The sequence below is a fragment of the Orbicella franksi genome, chromosome 13, assembly GCF_964199315.1.
Source record: "Orbicella franksi chromosome 13, jaOrbFran1.1, whole genome shotgun sequence".
Taxonomy (NCBI): Eukaryota; Metazoa; Cnidaria; class Anthozoa; order Scleractinia; family Merulinidae; genus Orbicella; species Orbicella franksi.
In genome coordinates, this window is record NC_138157.1 from 4,504,450 (window position 1) to 4,525,954 (window position 21,505).

The 21,505-nt window shown below is 38.6% G+C and overlaps 1 protein-coding gene across 1 annotated transcript; it reads left to right on the forward strand.

Moving 5' to 3' along the window:
* Positions 1–10,548: 10,548 nt before the first annotated feature.
* LOC145466759 (GPI-anchor transamidase component PIGU-like) lies at positions 10,549–20,662 on the forward strand. Its single transcript, XM_081450470.1, has 12 exons — positions 10,549–11,457; positions 12,057–12,121; positions 12,661–12,732; positions 13,144–13,206; positions 13,300–13,400; positions 13,817–13,917; positions 15,632–15,729; positions 16,069–16,220; positions 17,287–17,430; positions 17,892–18,016; positions 18,749–18,891; positions 19,973–20,662. Exons 1-12 carry the CDS (start codon positions 11,322–11,324, stop codon positions 20,084–20,086), a joined length of 1,314 nt encoding a protein of 437 aa, XP_081306596.1. The 5' UTR covers positions 10,549–11,321; the 3' UTR covers positions 20,087–20,662.
* Positions 20,663–21,505: the final 843 nt, after the last annotated feature.

Sequence of the window (21,505 nt, forward strand, 5' to 3'; positions counted from 1 at the left end):
CAGAGACAGTTACTGTAGTTTTCCTTGCGAAGCTGTATTACCTCACCAGCTAAAAAATTAATAAGTAACAGGACTACATGCTTGTCCAATTTGGAAATAATTGGATTCAAAAGATTCCTCTGACAGCCAAATTGGACTTGGCCTGCGGCCTCGTCCAATTTTGGCTGTCCTCGGAATTTTTTTCATCCAATTATTTCCAAATTGGAGAGCATGTAGTCCTATAGCTGGTTTTCACATGACGTCACTAAAATTCAAACTGCAAAACTATTGATCTTCCCGAGATTTTACTTTAATGATGTATAAGAGCAGCTGAAAACCAATATTCATACAAATTTTCGCTCCAAATGGGTGCTTGGTTTTGTGATACACTACGCTTGAATTTCTAAGCTTTTGAGTGACGCGGCTTTTACTTGACGGCCTAGGGAGCTGTCGTGATGGTTAAAAAAGTGACTTATTTCGGGGAATTTGGATATCTGAACAGTTCATGTCTTAGAAAGAGTATTATTTTATTTTAGAGTTTCTCGAGGGATAAATTCACGCTTTTGTGGCAAAACTCAGTGACAGATGTTTCTGTTGGTTTCCGGCCGCCATGTTGGTGCCCATACGGATGGGCACCAGCATGGCGTCTCCATACAAATTTCTATAAATTTGAGTAATAAATTTCTCCGCATATCTTGCATAAGAAAAATTGCTGTGACCAGAATCTTGGCGAGATTCTTTGCATATTTACCTTCTTTCTTGATCTATTTTGAATGGCGTGGCACTGAAAACCAGCAATTGAATGGTCCTTCAAATAATACGCGTCCAACAACAGACCTTGAGTCAAATTTCTCGGGTTGCGAATTTGTTTTGCATCGCCATCTCGGAGTTTCGATCTCTTTCTCAAGGCAGCGAAAGTCACGTCCTCGTTTTGTGAAGTCTCGAATTTACCGTTCGCTACTCTTAGAAAACAGTACAGGCATAACACTTACCCTGGCAGCTGGACCCAACGTCGAACCGCTGTCACGCACCATTAAACATTGTGACCCCAGGATGGATGACATATTTTCTTAACCAAGTCGTGAAATGTAAGTGAGGACAGAGATTTCAGCTAGCCAAAATACGGCTAAGTATCAAAGCATGGGCCGATCATACAAGACACACAAGCAAATAACCTGGCGTAGAAGATGTGCTGCCATAGTCAATTTTTAAATACGTCACTGGTAATGAAGGCACGACCAGCCAAATATCCTGGTTATTTCATGTTCATTCACCACTACGATTTAAGATCGTAATCAGCTGCACGTATACGTGTATTACAGTATCTTTAAATAATTTAGTGATTTTTTTTCACTAATCAGGTAATTGCATTGCGCCCACACATTCTCTGGCCAGACTCGCAAAAGACGAAAACTCGAAAAGGTGAGAGAATTTATTCAAAGTGCTAAGAGTTGGTCTTTATAAATTGTATTCTTTAACTCGCGATTGTTACTAAAGATTGGATAATTTTGCTGAAATCTTCTGTTAATATTGAGTTATTATTGCCAAAAACGAATTTTAATTTTACTTACAATGTCTGGTTTTCTTTTATACGGTGTTTACCGGCGTAAAGGGCAAATCATGAGAGGAACACTAACCCTGTTGATAATCGCTTGCCTTTTGGCGTTTGTCGCGTCAAAGAAGCAACACAAAGACACAAGACATCACAGTCCTTATCAGAACGAACGCGAAGATCACAAAGTGGAACACGAGGAAGGCTCGGGTGTTAGTTCGACCTTTTTGGGAAGTGGCGTGTCTGGCTCGGGAGAGGGTAAATTAATCCTTAAGCCATTAAGAACGAGGTTCAGATTTGCGGTCAATTATTCTAAGCTTTGGTGGTAAAATAGATGAAAAGTAATTGATCATGAAATCCGGCCGGCTTGAAACGCGTAGGGACTCGGCGATCCTACTATTTAACCAGGAAAAATAATACTGTTACCTCACACCCAGAGAACCTTGCAATTTTTCAGAGAACCCGGAACAAAAAAAAAATCGACCTTATGCAGATCACGTTGTAAGTGATCACCACTCTTTTTACCTCTTTTTACCACTGTATGCTTAGAAACGGCGACAAGGCTGAACGAGTAGGTGAGTAACGGAAACTAGCCATGTTAAAAGAAATTCCGTGGTACCTGTAAGGATCTCTGTCTACCCGTCTGGCAAAACAAAACCTTACTAAGCCATTTTCTAAAGCAACAATTGATCCCTCTAAATTTTCGTGAGTTGTTAAACATCTGTAGGATTGCATCAGAGCAATTTCTAAGTGGATCGAGAACAATCTTGTTTTTGAAAAGGGAAATTGGGTGTTTTTCATAAGCGGAGATCTGTTGTACTCGCGTTATCCACTCATAACATGATTTGTCCAACGCCTTCAGGAAACAGAATTGCGCGATTTCAAAGACAATCAAATGAAGATTTTTAATTTAGCTTGCGCGAGGAAAGGTCTCAAAGGTTAGCGAATTTTGTACAGTATAATTCTGAGCGGCGTCATTGGTACTCAAACCTTTAAAAATTTATTAACTCGTTTAATAAATATAATAATAATAACAATAATAATAATAAAGACAACAATAACGATAACAACGATAATGATAACGATAACGATAATGGAGTAAGAAATAACACGCAAACTGCGGTGGCAAACATGACAATAAAAGGGCGTGTTTAAAACGCGAAATAGCGAAATGACGAAATGGCGAAATGACGAAAAGGCGAAATGGCGAAACAGTACCAAAGCTAACAGCCAAAGTTACAAGATATAACCGCTCCAGCAAAAGTTGTAATTGTTGCTCTATTTATTTGGGGACGGAGCATTTAATTTTTGAGTTCAAGAGGAGAGGGGTGGGGGTGTGGGTTCTTTCTTCCTAGGGAGAATTTTTTTCTGCATTGGTACTTGTAATTGTTTTGTTTACAAATCTTACCTTGTATCTATTTTTTACACAATAAAATATACCTTAGCTAAAGTTAAAATTATGATTTGTGACTTGTCAGTGGCAAGCCGATCAATTAATTGCTGAGGCGAGTAACTGATCTGCAGGACACTATAGTTAACAAATCACGATATTTTGCAATTACCAAGCTTACAAACTTTGTATTCATATTTTAAAATCAGTCTCTGACAGCTCAGGGAAGCGATCCGCCATTTTTTCCGGGAAGAGCATGGTTACAGTTAAGCATGAGCAGAATATCGTTTGTAGCAAAACACATTTAAACGGTATTCCGCATGAGCAGAACATTATTCGTCGGCAGTTATTTGCGGGTCACGTGGTGGGCTCTCGGCCAATCGGATGATAATACAAATTGACTGATAACCTCGTAGCCCTCTCCCATCTCTATAAGTTAAGAAGGTGTAAAAACATCCTCGAATATAACAAGTGTCAGTATAAACAAAACGACATGAACAGCATTACAACAATAAGGTTTAAATGACGTACTAGACATGAAATAATCTAGTTGTTGTACAACGGAGTCGCAACTTTGCGTACAATTGCAAGTGCTCGCGAGTTACCAAAACAATATACCTTTCCTTGTCCGGATTGAAAAACTTCCTGGAATGCCAACTTACTCTTCTATATACATTCACGTTCATAGAAACATTTAAATTTCGGAAACATTGACTCCTAAAGAGTTCATCAACTGAAAGTAGCTCTACTTACGTGAACCCAAGTAGGAAAGTTGTGCCCATTTGTGACTCCGTTTGGTCAGTGCTTTAGGAGTGTAAACCTTCTCATTTCTTGATTTATTTTCACAGGACCAAACGATGCTTCCGTAGTTTTACCCTATCCCAATCGTTCCCCTCATCCCTCCCCCTATCCCTCACCGTATCCCTCACCGTATCCCTCTCCCTATCCCTCACCGTATCCCTCCCCGTATCCCTCCCCCTATCCCTCACCGTATCCCTCCCCCTATCCCTCCCCCTATCCCTCCCCCTATCCCTCACCGTATCCCTCCCCGTATCCCTCCCCCTATCCCTATCCGTATCCCACCCCGACTCCCCCCACCCCGGCATCTGCCGCCTCCGATCATTCCTCCAGACCGAAAAATAACAAAGAAGAAGACCAGAAGAAGGGGAAATCCGAAGATAAGAAAATCAGCGACAACAACAAAAATATCCAGACTGACGGCAGGAGACACGGCAAAAAACGACTTCACTTTCTCTAAGCAAGACCGCTCTTCAAAGAAATGCTGGAATCATGTATCATGACAAAATTATCATAAATCATAATAAATAAAACAAAGGGATCAAAACCTTCAGTGTAATTATGCTTCATGTAGAAATTTGAATGCGTGACGGCAAGAGAAGATCCAGGTATTAAGCCCCGACCAAACGATCGCAACATGCCAACGCAACATATTGCAACATTGTCGGACGCAATATGTTGCGCCCAACCATGTTGCAATATGTTGCGTTGATATGTTGCGATCGTTTGGCCGGGGCTTTAAAGCTTACCTTGATCTTCTCTTGATGACGGTATACATTCTTTAAGTACACGGTTAAAGCAAACACGGGAAATTATAATTGACATTCGCACGCGGCGAATTTCTTATTGTGCCTCGGTTTATTTGTTTAGTTCATTTAGCGTGGTTGAATGCTTATTGGTGAACTTCTGTAAAGGTTATTAATTCCTTCCTAGCCTTTTGTCGCGCTGCTTCCCATCTACAATCATGGTCGAATGAAACAAATGTTGAAGAAACTTCGTTTTAGAATGATTATCATTCCCGATAAAGCCGAGAAATCAAATGCTTTTCAAACATGAAAAACTTCTAAAAAATTTCAAAGACGTGCAGTTGCTCAAATTAATATTTAGCTCTAAAGCATAATTGGAATTCTGTCGACGGCTTTGAAGTTATTTTATCGGTCGTAGCTTTACCAGTCCTTTAAAAAAGCGAATCCAACAGGCAGTAATGTACATTACCGCTTTGTTTTCTGATGATTAAATCCGCGGAAAGCGCATCGATCATGTCTTTGCAGTCGTCAAAGGAAAAATATCGTGCTCTCTACCCCACGAGTTTTCTTTTTGGTGTCTCTTAAACATTGTTTGGTGTTTCCTCTTTCCATTTTAAGTGCTGAAAGAGCTAATTTTCTGTGTTATGAACGAAAACAAGACCTTGGAAGCTCGTAAGTTTGTACCTCGACGCGCCGTCATGTCTTGCACAATGCGACATTTCACATTGGTTTACATGTGGGGCTGGACTATTGTCGACCCTGCGTAATTGACGCTGTTTCCCACGAAATCCTACTTAACAGATTAAACTCGAAATTTGGAATCAACGGAATTGCTCTCACAATTTTTCGCATATACCTATGGTGCTCCGCTAGCGTCGCTTCGCTGGGCGGAGCTCCAATAAAATTCTTACTAAAACTTTACAAAAATAATAATTCTGTAATTCTGTGAAACTTATCGTAACAAAAATAACATCCCGCTTTGATGATTGTCGTGTGTGCTTTTCAGATGTGGCAGTTCAAAAAATGTTAATAATAATAATCTGAAACCAGACTTTCTGAGCAAAGCACATGCAGTTTGCAAGTTGTATAAAGCCTCTTAATTTTCAGTGATACGTTCTAAGGTTACTAATGGCCTTAATGAATGAACATCAAGCCAGCCTGTGAACCCGCCCTCTCCATTAGCAGAGAAAGACATAATGAATACATTGTTTAACAGGTCATCGAGTTTTCCTTTTTAAATGAGTCAGATTTAACACAACATTACAGCCATCAATACCATTCATACTTTACCCTTTGCGATTAAAGACAGAAGACTTACGAAGTGGTTATCAGTTCTGACAGTTCTCTGATGGCAATATAAAGAGACAGTAAATAATTTCACATGATGATAATCGTTGGAGTGATGTAATATTAGTCTTATATTCTATTTTCATTTTTTTTACGTGTTTCTGGAAAACACTTTTATTTGGCTAAACGCCTGAGCTTTGAGCGGCGTAAAGGTAATACGAAGAACCGTTTAGATTAAACATATGGCTACTTCTTCAATCACTGTAGTTTTTGTGTTTTAATTAGGTCATTGTCCCTTGGGTCGTTGTTTTGCTTATGAAACTTTTTGAAAAAGTCTGTGCCCTCGACAGAGATAATTTTCTAATCTATGTCAAAATTTACTACAGTCATATAGTCATAACCAAAAAGAACTTTCTCGAGTTTGTTCATAAATCGTCTTAGACAGGTTTTAAACACAAAATAAATCGAAAGAGGGCACGTGAAAATCTCTCAGAAATAAGACCAGTTTTCGACATGGCCGGTAACATTTTGTTATCATTTGTTTCCAAACCTAATGGTAAATTATTAATGCAACGACATTGTTGAAAGGAAGAAAATCTCTAAGATGACTAATGATGTTAATGAATGGATATCACCCCTGCCTGTGAACTCGCCCTTTCCACCATTAGCAGAGCAAGACCTAATGGATCTATTTTACCAAGTCATCGTGTCTTCCATTTTAAATGAGTCACTTTGTCATAACTTCACGGCCATGAGTGCCATTCATATTTCACACTTGGCGATTAAGGTGAGAAGACCTAAGAAACGTTTATCAGCTCTAACAGTTCTCTGATGGCAAAATAAAGACAAATAAGTCATTATTCGAGGATGTTTATTGGAGAGATATAATGTTATTTTATATTTTATTCTTTTTGTTTCAGGAAAACACTTTTATTTTCCTTTTTCTTGTTGCTGATCACGTGAGTTTTAAGGCGCGTAAAGGTAATAGAAGTTTAGGTTAAAATGGTGAAGTCTTCGATCATTTTATTGCCGGTTTGTACAGTAATTAAAACGCTGTCCCTTGCGGCGTTTTTTTTTTCTGCTTACAAAACTTTCTTTTAAGAGCCTGTCCCCTAGACAGAGATAATTTTCTAATCTGCTCCTAGTTTAAGCCAAATTTAGAATGAGACTTAGATTAAGCTGTTTTTTAGTTGTGTTTCCTTAGCCAGAGCAGGAGCCCATTATACTCCTGACCAGAGCGAAAAGAAAGTATTATATATTTTACCATATTTTGTCAGGCAACGTAAATATAGCCCATCAAAGTAAAACGCTTTCTTTGCGAAACATTTCGGCTCAGTCAACGTTCATGTCCCAGTCTTGGAATGAAACTTTTCTGTTAATAATCAGCTGGTGATGGACATGGAACGACACAAAAAAGCTTAGTTAATGATTCTTAGAATTTGTGAGAGGATCTCAGTGCAGAAAAGATTATTCCCTTGATATCAGAATTCTAATTCATGAGTGTTCGTGAAGATATCTTTAACAAGGGAAAGCTCTCGGTAATAAAGAATCGTTCTTGACAAGAGATTATCAAGGTAAGTTACCTTAATAATCTTTTGTTCTTAACCAATAGAGAACTCCATCGATTATGAGGCAGACCGGCGTTATTGTAAATTCGTCAATCGCTTGCTCTGAAAAAATAAACCCCTTCAGCTATTTATTATAAAGTCTGGACGATTTTGATTTCGGACAAAAAAAGTGTCCGAAATTTTAAGCATCCGAAATATTTACAGTGCAGTATAAAATTTTTAAGTAACCCCAAAGCGCTTAGTTTCCTTTATGAGGAGAACTCTAGTTGAGATACTTGAGACGCTGCTTGAGATGCGTAACGACTTGATAGAATTTGTATTAATTTCTCCTCGGTATATCTCTAAAGGCGCAGTAAAACTGTTATTTTCATAGATGTCTTTTCAGTCTAAATCGTGTTTTTTAGGCGTAAATTTACTTAAGTTACGTTTCATCACAGTGTCCGAAATTTTTTCGGAAATTTGACCAAACTGAGATAAAAAGTGTCCGAAAACAAGAGAATATCTCTTCCCGGAAATTAATCGTCCGAAATAAAACGTCCGAAAAATTGAAGTCCGAATTGTTTTGCAAGTAATCTATGCTTCTTTGGCGTAACCTGCGAGCAGGCTCTCAATCGTTAGTGCTGCAGTGCATCATTTCTTTCGGTTTAACCGCTGGTTCAGCGGACTTATCAGCGAAAAAATCGGGAGAAATCGAGTTTTGATCAGTGATTTTCTCTTGACTGTCTAATTGCCAAGACAGCTTGAGATAAACGAAAATAGAAGAATCGGTCAATTTTATTGTTGCTACTTTCAATAGATTAAAACTAATGTGAAAGAACTTTTTAAGGGATCTTATAGAACCTATTCATAAATGGCTGTCATTTAAAAATTCTTTTGTTAGTATGTATTAAAATTAGCCCAGAGGAATTTTTACTCTCAAACGAGGTTAGTTGGGCTAATTTAAATGCATACAAAAGAATTTTGAATCGGCAGCCATTTATGAATAGGGTCTATTATCGTTCCATTTACTTATGAAAGTGCACCGTTTCACTAACCTGCGGTGGATGGGGGAGAATAGGAAAAGGGTGGAGGCGAGCTGGTGAGAAGTTCACAAATAGAGGGTCCGCATCTTATCTATATACCTCGCGGCAGGCCTTGTTTTAATTCCTTTCTTCAGGTCTGATTGCTGCATCATGATCTCGACAGCTGTGTTGTCTATTTTGCCGCCAGCATTTTTCAGCGAAAATTGTAAAGGCACATTCTACTATCTCTAATTTTAGCCGATTATACGATGTCATCTAAATGCCAAGAAAGATTCAGCGTTTCAGCTGAATGTCTCACTTTTAGGAAGGGTAATAAAGTAAAACTAAATGTTTTTGGTCTTTTTTGTACATCTTAAAAGTTGATAATACATCTTAATAGGTTGCATTATGGATGCTGCTTCACAGGACAAGATGCAGATCAAGTCCTTGTCATTGAAACGACGCGCTCGACGTTTGGTCACCAATGTCCAAACAAACTTGACTATGATTATACAGATTTGCGTCTTCATACATATCTGTATGGAAGTCATCAGTTATCCTTTGTCTCTGAGTTTTAGAAAGCAAGCTTATTAATAGAGAGATAACTAGAATTTCGGAAGCTCTAGAAGCGCATATAATACAGAAAAAAGTTAAGGTTCAACCTCTTATGATGCCGGAATATCTCTAATGCTTTCCAGTGGGTAAACTAATGGAACAAACCAAAGGTAGCGATCTTAGTTGAAGATCCAACTCTGGTAAAAGGTGGAGCTACCGGTATGGCGTTTAGTTTAAAAATACCTCACATCCAAGATATGTTTCAACCGGAAACATACTCAAGCTACTGAAAAATCATCGTTATGAGGTTAATTTGAATGACGGTGACTTTACAAGGTGGGCAAAGCAAGGTGTGTTTCCACTTCATCAGTACATTTATCATTGATGTCGGTATTCACACGGAGTCGGTTTGGCATCAGAACCTTTGGAGAAGTTTTACAATTAAACTGATTAATCACATCAGTGTAGACACAAGACGCCATGTTGTGTGGATGCTTTGAAATTGATGTTTTCAAAAGTGCAAATAAGTTTTTAAATTCTAAAAACCAACATCTAATTAAATGAAATTTAATACCACGTGACTTCAGGAGAAACCTTGGTCGATCTTAATCAGTTGCCTCATGAGCTAGCTAGCTTTGTAATTAGTATCGAAAGGCAATGTATATCTGTATTTATATCTAAGCGAATTGATAAGCTACTTACAATTTGAAGTATAATTTTATCAACATACTAGGGTGAATTACTGGGATCCCAATGAGTGATAATTGGATCAGTGGTTTACCATCTAACTTTATTTATTCAGAATATATTGTATATCAACTATTATGTTCAATAGAGAACATTTCAACTATTAGATATTACTTTGCATTGTAGTTAGCAATTATTCATTGTATATGCAAGGGTAAGAATTAAAACTTAGGAAGCCGGAAATGAAACTTGTCTATTTCATTTGAGATATTACTATCATCGCTGACCAACATTGCTAATTAACAACTGGATTATGAGCTCGAGAATTCAATGAAGATTTAGAATTCTGACTAAATCTTCTTCAATTTTCACACATTCACGCTTTGCTTCATTTTGTTGTCACAATTAGCATTTTTCTACTTCTTATAAAGTCAACCTGCAACGCTTTGTACATTAATCAACTGAAGATGCTTGACAGCAGTTTCTGTCGAAACATGTCTTTGAACTCAAAAGTTTTGTCGGTTTCTTTAAATTCTTGACTTGCCTGCTATTAGCAAGACCCTTTGCAAATAACGTTTTCCAATCATTTCTCAACGCAGGCGTCGTTGGATGTTCTTCCCTGGCCTTGAGCATGCATGGGAAAGGCAGTTTTCCCCAAGAGCACGACATAGACTAAAGACACTACACAGTGACAACCACGAAGGCTCCAACCCAAGCTCCAACCGGCCTTGCACTGTAAACTAATTAAGTTAGAGTTCTAACCATCATCAGATTTATGACTGATTATATTCCGTCAAAAATCAACGTCCTGTCTTGTTTTGCTAGTTAGAAGCCGGACTGGGGACTTCGATTGAAGTCACAGTGGAACCTTCGGGGAGATGGGAGTTGGCTTAAGAATTAGCATACGATACGAGTGATACAACTGATAAGGCTTATTGAAGTCTTACTGGCTTATTGGAGTCTTATTGCAAATGCCAGTTTATTCAAATACTTTAAGGCAACACAGAATCCCGTGCAGACAATACTAAATGTGTGTTTAAAGCCTCGAACTCTTATTTGTCATCGTCTCCTCCAAAACAAAGCCAAACTACCTAAATTGAATGTATTAAATTTTGGGTGGCCGCCTCACAAGGGTAACTGGAAGGACAATAGAAAACTCTCATCAGGACGACCAAAAGGTGGCCGCGGCCGCTTAAAAGAGGTAGCCGGTTAAGGCCGGGGTCTACCTGAATGCCATTTGTCCGCCAGCTTAATTAAAAAACTCTTTGCTTATCCCAAAAATCTCTGCTGTGGGGCATTTTGTTAATTTCAAAGGAGTTGTAAAACTTAGTGAAATAAGAAATATTGAAAAGCAGTAGTAGTTTTAAAATTAGAATATAACGTTAAAATTAGTAAATGGACAGCACCAGACAGTTGATACCTACGCAAGAGTACCCGCGTAGTTATCAACTGTCTATTGGTGTTCCAAAAATCATTTTCTTTCCTCTATCCCTTCTTTAAACCTCTTAAAATCTCAACGAAATTCACGTGTACTCCGCCTTAATTTAAAGTAACAACAATTGCGGGACTTTGATAACTGGCCGTTTAACAGGGGGTGGCCGCTGGCCGGTGGCGTTCCCTTTCCCTTCTCTTAGCCAAGGCCCCACCAGCGATCCCGCCGGCTGACAGAAACGAAAAGGGCTATGGGGGGGGGGGGGGGGGTGGGGACAAGACTGCAGCTCTCCGCAGCCTGCCCAACAGCTCCTGTCTGTATCCAAGATGGCGGATTACGAGAGGAGTTTTCCTCTTTTCTGTGTAGCCTTTGCTTCTCGCTTGGTTCTCATTTACAGTCCAGTTAAAGATTGGCTGATTAACAGAATAGAGCTTTCTACACCATTAACTGCTTGGAACAGAGGCATGTTCTCAAAGTATTTCTAAGCTTATTATTGTTTCAGTTGTTTGTACTCGATATAAAACCCGACCCATAAACTGCAAATTTTTAAACCATTCGCATTCAGGTATGTTTTACTAGAGGGACTAGTTTGGTAGCATGGTATGGTTTGAACGGTTTTGGTCTGAAAAAGGGTATGTTTTTCACTCTGGATTTACACTGGGAACTATTTTCTCCACATCAATATTGGCAAATTTATAGTCCTTCTCGAATTTTAAACGCACGTGGTAGCCAATTCCGGTTAGCTGTGGTCATATATTAGCGATGTGTGCTAATTTTAGAGGTCGGAAATGGGGTACTGATTTTTCGCTCAGGTCTGAATTAGGGTTTGGAAAATCACAGATTTTGGTCTTAAATAGGGTGCAGGTTTTAAGGCTTGAGCTGCACACCCCCACAGGAAACTTTGAGGAGTACGCCCCCGGGGGGGTGCTGTCCGTGCCGATCCTACCTCTTAGTGTTTAGAGAATCTGCCCATAACATTTTTATGGGCAGGAAGTTTATTTACAAGAGGTTTTATACAGATTGTCCACAATTTGATGTTTCTTTTTTTTTATCTTTTTCAGTGCAGGAAGGCCTCTCTCTAGTTAAGCATGGAGTTTCACCATACTCTGGAGATATAGTACATGAAGTGAGATTTGAAAATGTTGTGATACTAAGGGTACTGGTACACAGAAAATGAAATAAAGGGACTACCCTCTAGTAAGCTGGTTGTGAAGTTCATTACCAGCATCCTATTGATTGCTTTTATTATCCAAAGCATGGATTGAACAAGTACATTCATACATTTTTTCTTGTTTCTGATGCATTGAATGCAACATAGTTGTTCAATTGTAGTTGCAACTGTCCAAAGGTAGCAATATTTTATTATAGTTAGGTTTAACACCACCAAAAAGTGTCTGGCAGCCGCTATTATGGGACCAGTCCCTAACCTCTTGGAACTACCAAGACTAATATACTAAATTTCTTTATTTAATATGCATTCATACTTTTCCAAAAAACATACCGTATCTAGTATTATTTCCAGCCTTTTGGGTGTCTACATTCTTCGCTCAGAGCGAGATGAAAAGTAGAATGTATGCAAAAAGCTGGAAGTCAAGCTTTGTTACACAGTGCTGTCGAAAATGAATGATGTATAAAATAATAAAAACAAATCTTTCTTTTATTAAGACTCCCTTGGTGCTATCAGTATTCCTTGGATTACAGCAGGTGTCAGAGAAGTTGTTTCCAGTTTTGTTTGTGGTATGTTAAAATTTTCACTGTGTTTAAACACTTTGAATACACAGGGGACAGATTCCAATGATTTTACGAGACCTTGTTAGGGTAAAAATTTGATAGGCGACATGGCATTGAAACATTGACACAGAGGCTGAAAAATCACGACGAACAACATGACTTGAGTTGAAATTCCTTGAGCAACAGGAGAAACCTTAGAAATTGTGACATGATAAGGTTTGAAATAATTTCAGACCAGGGACGTGATGTCTGTAGCCTCGTTTTACATTGATTTGTGAGTGAGAGATTTATTTTTGGAACACAAGGATTGAACAGTTTTATCAATACAAAACCAAAACAGAGAGAATTTTTTTTTCTCCATTGTTTTTCTACTCTATACGTGAGTTAATTTTTTATTATATTTTATTTTGTTGCCAGGCAGGAGATATGTTGATCGGATGGCTTCTCTACAAGCTTGCCAGTCTTCACTCTCAAATGCTGGTACATGTAATAATTTACTTAGCACACAAGCAAGGCAAACATTAGTTCAACTATGAGTCATTCGATTGACTTGGTACTGTTTCCTGTTTTCAGTTAAAAGAACAGACGCTGAATTCAAAATCAAATAAGTCTTTAGAGCCAATCTTGCTTAAACCAGACTCTTTGGATGGCATTCCTTTGCTAGTTTCATCCATGTAAGTTTTCTTTTTTCTTTCTGCTAATGAAATAGAAAACATTTTCCATGTTTGTATTGAGTGATAGAGTTATGGACGTGTACAATCTTGCAGGGTGTTTTGAATAGATATTTAAATTGTTATGCATCTATTGGTGCAAAAACATGTCTTATTTGTCCTCAAACTTATGGTGACCAAGCTTAGGATGTGGCTTATCTGTGAGTGCAGCTTATCTGCGGCTGGTGTTTATGGTATGCTAAAATAAAGTGCTTTATGCAGAGTCAAACTTCACTTACCTCAACAGTTTCAGCAATTTTGAACAAGGCAAGCAAAGCTTGGTGAAACATCTGTTTTATAAATCATTTTTAATCTTGGAAAGAATTCCAGAAAACAGAGAACAACTTTTGATCTCGACATCAAACTCTTTTTTTTTGTAGTTATTTGTTAAACCCCTACACCATTGGTTCCTGTGTGGCTCATTCTACTGTGATGTTCACCAACTTAGCAATAACAACTGCACTTCTTTTTTCGCTAAAAGGTACTGTTTGTGGAGCAAGAGCTTTTTTTAATTTTCATAAAGAAAATGGCATCACATACTTATCAACTACCCTCTTACAGGAAATAATCCAGATTTGATGCAATCTTTTGAAGTAGGTGCAGTGGGGACTTTCTCGTTGGAGTAGGAAGCTGATTTTGCCATCTTTTTCTAAAGAGTCAGTTTAGTTACTGAAGCTAGCAAGTTAGTGAAGCTGACACTTTGAGTATTAGTCCTTTGTCAGAGCAAAGTGTAACAGTTGAATGTCAGCTTCACTAACTCACTATGGTGGTTAATGTACCTTGTTGACTTCAAGTTGAGAAATACAGGCGAACCTCCAGTTACAACCACCTCTGGAGGGTGACCACCTCTCCTCAGCGACCAGTTTTCCAAAATACCAAAAGTTTCCAATCAAATCACTATATTTGGAACCTCTTGTAAATGAACACCTCTTGTAAGCAACTGCACCCTCTTTTAAAGCCAAACCTCTGAATTTTTCTTCTGTTTTACCCCTTGACGGATAATTGAGCATAAATTAGATAATAAGGTGTTGTAACATTATTGCAATCCTCGGTAGTACAAGAGATGGAAATTTCTCAGTGGGAAGTACCAGATTTTTTTCTCGAAATTGACTTTTCACATGAACAAAACATTTAAAACATGAGGTAAGTCTCCGCAGTTACCATATGCTAATTAGGGAAAATTTTGACCCAATATGGTCTAAGCTCTCGTAAGCGACCACCTCTCATAGGCAACTACCCAGGCTAGACATTTTGGGTGGTTGCTTACGGGAGGTTTGACTGTAGCTTAATATTTCTCCTGATGGTCAATACAGTCCAACAGTTTACTGAACACTGAATACTGCACCTCTTTCAGGAATATATTTTGTTTTCTATAGGAATAGGTTCTTTTAGTCATGCTGGGATTTAGAATTTAGTTAGCATACAAGCCAGTTAAAACAGGAAGAAGCTGCGAAGTAGGCAGCTGATAGAAGTAGAATTGTTACATGTACGATACAGTAAACACCCGCATATAAGAACACACAATTTCAGAGGTCAGACTGATTGTGTTCTTATTTATCGGATGCTTAGTGAAAAATCAGCCTCAGGATGTTCTTAAATGTTCTTAAATTCTTTTAAATTCAGTGCTGTACAGCATAAAAAATGTTGCTAGAAATTTTAATCATGTTTTTAGACAATTACATAAATTGATGGAACAATAATTAAAAACCTAATGTTCAAATAGGTCTACTGTAATCAGTAATGTAACAAAACAGTAACAAGAAGGGTGTATGTATAGTTCTGTGGCAGATCCATATGCTGCCCCACCCTTGAAATGCCTAAAGTAGAGGTCCACTGTACATCTGCAAATCTGACACCCTTCCCATTTTATAAGAACAATATTTTTTTTTCCAGGCTGATATTGTTCTTATAAAAGTGGTGCTTTATTTGCCAAATTTCAGCCTGATGTTCTTAATCCATGTGTTCTTATATGCGGGTGTTTACTGTAACTGAAATTTGTTTATTTCAGAAAAGTTCTGGTAGGCATCAAATTTTAGTAAAATTGCTTGACATAGACAGAGCAATTTGGCAGTTACCAGCTTTTATTGAAACCACTGTAAAACCAGACAATAATCTCCTTGGCTTATTTCTTATTGTTGATGTCGTTTTACCAAATGAAATGTATAGTTAATAAGATATACTATTCTTCTCTTCAGGGAGTATTCTTCTCAGCACCCTTGGGGTAGCTGTTGGCACTTACCTCTCCCTCTATCCTGTGACATTATTGGCTCCTGTAATTCTTATACTGATGAAGGTAAACTTGTGTCATCTTGTTCATTGAAGCTGCAAAATGCAGCTAAGTCAAATCATATGCTCTCCTTGCAGCTCTTGTGTATTAGGTAAAATCTGCATACGACCAAGTAGCCCATCAGGCCAGTGGCTTTCTCTGGTTTCAATAGCATGAAGCGACTAGGAGTATATCTACTTGAGTATTTCTAATTATAAGATAAGTTTGTCTGCTCTCAAGAAATCACAATGAAGTAAATTTCTTTGCAGTCTTATGTGATATAGGACACATTTCATTTACTTGTCAAGGGCTAAAATAGCTTACTTTGATTATCTTAATGGATGTTTTTAAACATATTTCTTGCAGGTTAGGTTTATTGATATTGAACTCAGCAAGAAGACTGTTGTGTTTGTTAGTCAAGTTGTTGCTTCCTTTATTATATGGACAGTGCTTTTGCTTAGCATGTCCTATCATGTGTTCAACTCGTGGGACTTCCTAAGTGCAACTCATGGGTTTATGTAAGTAGAAAGTGTACATTTTTTTTTTTATTGCAATATCTTACATTACATTACATACAAAAATTACCTACTACTTACAATGTCGGGAGGCGCGGTGGCCTCATGGTTAGTGCGCTCGTCTCCGGATTGAGCGGTCCGGGTTCAAGCCCTGGCCGGGGACATTGTGTTGTGTTCTGGGGCAAGACACTTTACTCTCACAGTGCCTCTCTCCACCCAGGTGTATAAATGGGTACCGGTGAACTTAATGCTGGGGTTAACCCTGCGATGGACTAGCATCCCATCCAGGGGGGAGTAGAAATACTCCTAGTCGCTTCATGCTACAGAAACCGGGATAAGCTCCAGCCTCATGGGCCACTTGGCTTGTATGCAGACTTTACCTACTTACAATGTCAACGTAACTTACAATTTAACGATAATAACAAAACTTACAATACTAACATTATTTACGATTTTAATAACTTACATTACAATAATATCTCACATTACAATTTGTTAATATCTTTCATGTAACTGAGGGGTTAGCTACAATAGGAGGCTTTCTCACATATTAATTTGTGACTTAGATTTATGTTTCTCAATTTTAATTTTGTTTGTCAACATCGCCAAGAAAGCATCGAAATAAAACTCTTCTTTTTTCTTGAGGCAGTATATAAATAATATTTGGCTATAATAATGCAGAGGTTTAAGCCAAGATGACGAGCGAAGTTATCTGTCACGCCATATATTATTTCATTTTTATTGAGAGTGATCCTATCCCCGTTTTTGGAGCTCCACCAATTAGTAAAGAGAGACCAAAAATGCTGAGCTTCAGAACAGGTAACAAAAAGGTGGGTTAACATTTGTCTTTCTCCACAGAGGTGACATTTATCATGTTCCTTGAATGAATCTCTAAAAAGTGTCGAAAGTGTACATTTTCATTGGAACTTGAGTTTTTCTCTGGTAGCAGAAAAATTAATTTTAATTTTCTAGGCTACCACACTTAAATTTTACCAACCAACTGGAAGATCCCCTTGCTTTCTGAAGAAACAGAATTTTAAAATGACTTATTTTTATTGTTGCTCTTCAGTCTGCAGGTTTCTGATCTCACACCAAACATGGGACTGTTCTGGTACTTCTTTACGGAGATGTTTGAACATTTTAGGATTTTCTTTCTCTGGGTGTTTCAACTCAATGCCTTTTTCTATTGCATCCCTTTGACCCTCAAATTAAGGTATGGTTCGTAATTCTTTGGTTCACTCAATCCACTTTACTGTATGTTGTTTCTCTTACGGGGTCCAACATATGTGTAGCTGGATACGGGATGGGAATAAAAATAAAGGTGGGATGCGGGAAGACAGCAATTTTAATGGAAATTTTAACGGCGGGAGCGGGATTTGCTCATTTTGACAAGTGGCATGCAGGATGAAAAACAGAAAATCACAGGTTACGGGCGTTGAGGGGAAAACTGCAACTCTAACGGGGCAGGATCGGGATAAATATCCTGACTGGGGCGGGATGGCGGGATTTGGCCAGAAATAGTGGCGGAATGCGCGCCTGTAGGAATGTAATCTACTTTCTCCTCAATAAAAATCGTTGCCCACTGTTTAGTACATGTACTTACAAACCAACACAGAGTCTTCGAACACTTGGAGAAAGTCAGAACGTAACAGCATGAAACTTTTTTCCTTTCAGGAATAATCCAACGTTTCTCGCCTGTATGCTCTGTTCCGTGATGGCTATTATGAAGTCCTATCCTGCCCTAGGTGATACCGCACTTCCACTGTCCCTCCTTGCACTGTGGATTCACATATTTCCCTGTAAGCCAATTCAGTGTCAAAACGCCTCGAAGTTGCCAACTATTGAAGAGAATTTTTTTTTCTAGCTCAATGGATAGGAACGTGATAGGAGTAGCCTTCGGCCTCATCAGCTATCACTTCAAAGAAATGGAGCAGCGTGCGAGTGATCACTGTCTCTCAGCGATTATATAATAAGTCAAGTCATTCTTGCACTTTTATTGGTTCTCACTTATGATCTATTGGAGGACAGACACATAGATGACGTCATTAGCATTTTGTCTCGTTTCTTTATCATATAAAACAAGTAGATTCCATGTTTCCGTGCGTCTGTTCAGTAGTAGATCACAGATGACGTCAAAATGTGGTAAGAACAAAAAAGTGCTGGCCGAGTGTGTCACTGATGTTCATACCGTATTTTGACATCATCTGTGATCTGTTACTGAACAGACGCACGACAACATGGAATCTATTTCTCAAATAGAACACGTTGATTCACGGGTTTCTCAATAGCACACAGTTGGCTAATAATGACTAATAGTGTGCGGTGGCACAGCTCATCAGATTGCAGCAGTTGCATTTATTAAAATTAAGTATATTGGCAGAATATCAGTGTTTCCGTAACATGAGAAAACCAACGTGTATTTCCTAGTCCGTTTACAGGTTCAGCTAGGCTCAAACGTCGAGTCAAACTCTAACCAGCAGGCAACCACACCTCTGATAAACTTATGCAATTTTCTTGAATTCTTTTTCTAGATCTCCGAAACACTTTCTTGGTGGCGTGTATGTTACTCTGTAGTTCCTTCCTGGCCCCAGTCTTCTGGCAGTTGTGGATTTACGCAGGGAGTGCAAATGCTAACTTTTTCTTTGCAATAACACTGGCGTACTCTACTGCTCAGGTATAGTCGTGTTAATTAATACTTAACTGCACAACAAGTGTCGGCAAATCTTCGTTGCAGCACTCGGAGGTTGTCACTTTTCGTATCCAATCAAATCAATGACGCGCACTCACGAGCCTGACTCTGACTGGATCGTCAGCATTACGTCATAAGGATACGTCATGTTATTTAGCAACTGGAAGAGAAAATTGCGGGCTCAGACAAATTAGCCATAAGATTGTCTTTGGGACTAATTTTTTTATCACTCAGGCAATTTAGTTGCGTAGTTTAGTTAAATGTGAAGTCTTGCTTATATGGGTTTCATGGACATTGGTCTTAGTGATCTCATAATAGACCTTTTCACGGTTTCTGACGCCATCTTGCTTGGAGCTACACCCCGGGAAAAATTAAAGTAGATGTATGGGAAAAATGGAAAATCTAATGTCTAACAACCCACGGAAAATTCGAGTTTCGAAATATTTATGAATTGAAAACTTAAGATATCAGGTAAAGGAATTTACGGATCAAGTTTGAGAGAAATAGCCTCTCTAGAATAGCCACAATAAAGGTTTCCATTTTTCCATACATATTTTCTGTAAAACCGAGTCGTTATTCGTCGGAAAATTTCGAGACATTTTTATGAAAAACTAAAAATTCAATTCCTCGCCTCACAGCAAATCTTATGTCAAAAAAAACCGTCTTCTTTTATCTTTTTCCTGCAACACATAAAATACCCAGAAAGTTAATCACTCTCAAATTATTGGGCATCGACCATTTGAATTTTCCCATACATTTACTGTAATTTTTGCCGTGCTCGCTTCCAAGCAAGATGGCGTCAGAAACCATAAAAAGGTCTTTTGCTTACCCCTCCCCCCTTCCACCAAAAAAGGCTGTAAATTCTGACATCGATGTCTTCAGATCTTCCAAAGCTATGATAGAAGCGGCATTTTGAATCTACCGAGTCCAACGGAGAAGTAAACAACAGAGACAACGTAACAATGTTTCGTGGTCGGGAGTTCGACCTTACCTCTACCTCCAAACTTTGCATCATTTGTATTCGTTTTGCTGTCTTGAGGTTTTCCTCTTTTTACTTCATTTGCAGATCTTATTGACGTCTGACATTCTGTTTGCGTTTCTCCGTCGTGAGTATGATCTTCATCATGGAATTTATCCACCCGTCTTGGAGGGTGACGCTGCTTCTGTGATCTTACGGTAACTCGGTAATATGGACACAGACAAACTTAAATACAGTTTCGGACATCACCTTGCATTTTACGCGCACCGGTTACAAGACTATCATGTGCTGGACATAAGGAACTTGCGTAACTTATTAAATTACTGAAGTTATATATTTGCCTAAATTGTGGAACATCTGGGACGGCAACGTCCAAAAATTATTGGACATTAACACGCGTAAGCAAAGCCCGTCCGACTTTTACGCGCTGGGATCATGTTCCTCTACATCAACATCCCACCCAGAAGGTGAAATGAAAAGAGCGATGGCCCTCCTAATGTTTCAGGTGACCGAAATGGATCCAGCAGTCCACTGAAATGCTTCAAATTGACCCGAAGATTGCTGAAGAGTTTCCGAATTGTCTACCGAAGTTCGAACGTAGTTCCGATACCACCTGAATGTCACTACAGAATGCTCGGCAAAAAATAATTACCGTGAGCTCATGGTGCACGTTCTGTTCAGCGTGAGCAGTGGAAACTTGGCGATGCTGACACGAATGACTTATCGTGGTAGTTTTAGTTTTTGTGGTATACATGTAATAAAGAGTAATTTAAAGTACCCCTGTGCATAGGTTATTTGTTTTTCTTTATTTAATTCAAGTAAAAAGAAAACTACAGAGGGCTTTCTTTTACGAATCTCTGTATCAGAAATTCTACAGTTCTGAAAAGAACTGTCTTCTTGTGTATTGAACAACGTATTGGGGGATGGTCCTCAATGACGGTTTGCCTGGCAGCGTCGTTGAATAAGAATTGTTTAGCTGCGCTTGTCCTGTAATGTCTTTCCGTTACTTTCATGTTAGTTTCTTCCTTTCATCAATTGGTGCGAAAAAATACTTTTGCAAAGGGATTACAAAGTGCTTTGACATCAAGAAAGCGAGAGAAATGTTGAATTAGAGTCTCTACGGACAGTGCAGATTGAAGATAATAACATCTTCCTGTTCAAGTGAAGCATTACTTTTTTTTTCGTGTAATTTATTTTCCCGAGACAAAATGAAACCCGGGCCGAGAAGATTACAGCACTTCGCACATTTTCAATTTTGCTTGTTGTCCGGGTTCCCTCTCTGCATTTGTCCTTGATTAAAAGAATACAGCATTCCTTGTATGTAACCGCTCACATACCCCTTCATGTAAGCCTCCTTGTTTACTGACTCTGGTACAATCTTCAGAACATGTTCCAGAACTCCCTTTATGTATCCCAGTTCATATCCCAGCGCGTATCCTTGTGATGCTCTTATACCAAGCTCTTTTAGAGTGTTTTCCACTTGTTTCAAGGCCATCTGTATCATGACATTGTCACTGTCTTCAACTTTGGTCGCCGTGCTTGCGTTGAAACCAAACATCAATGTATCTGGATCCATTGTTTTCCAGTAAGGAATTTAAAAAAAAATTACAAGCAGGGAAA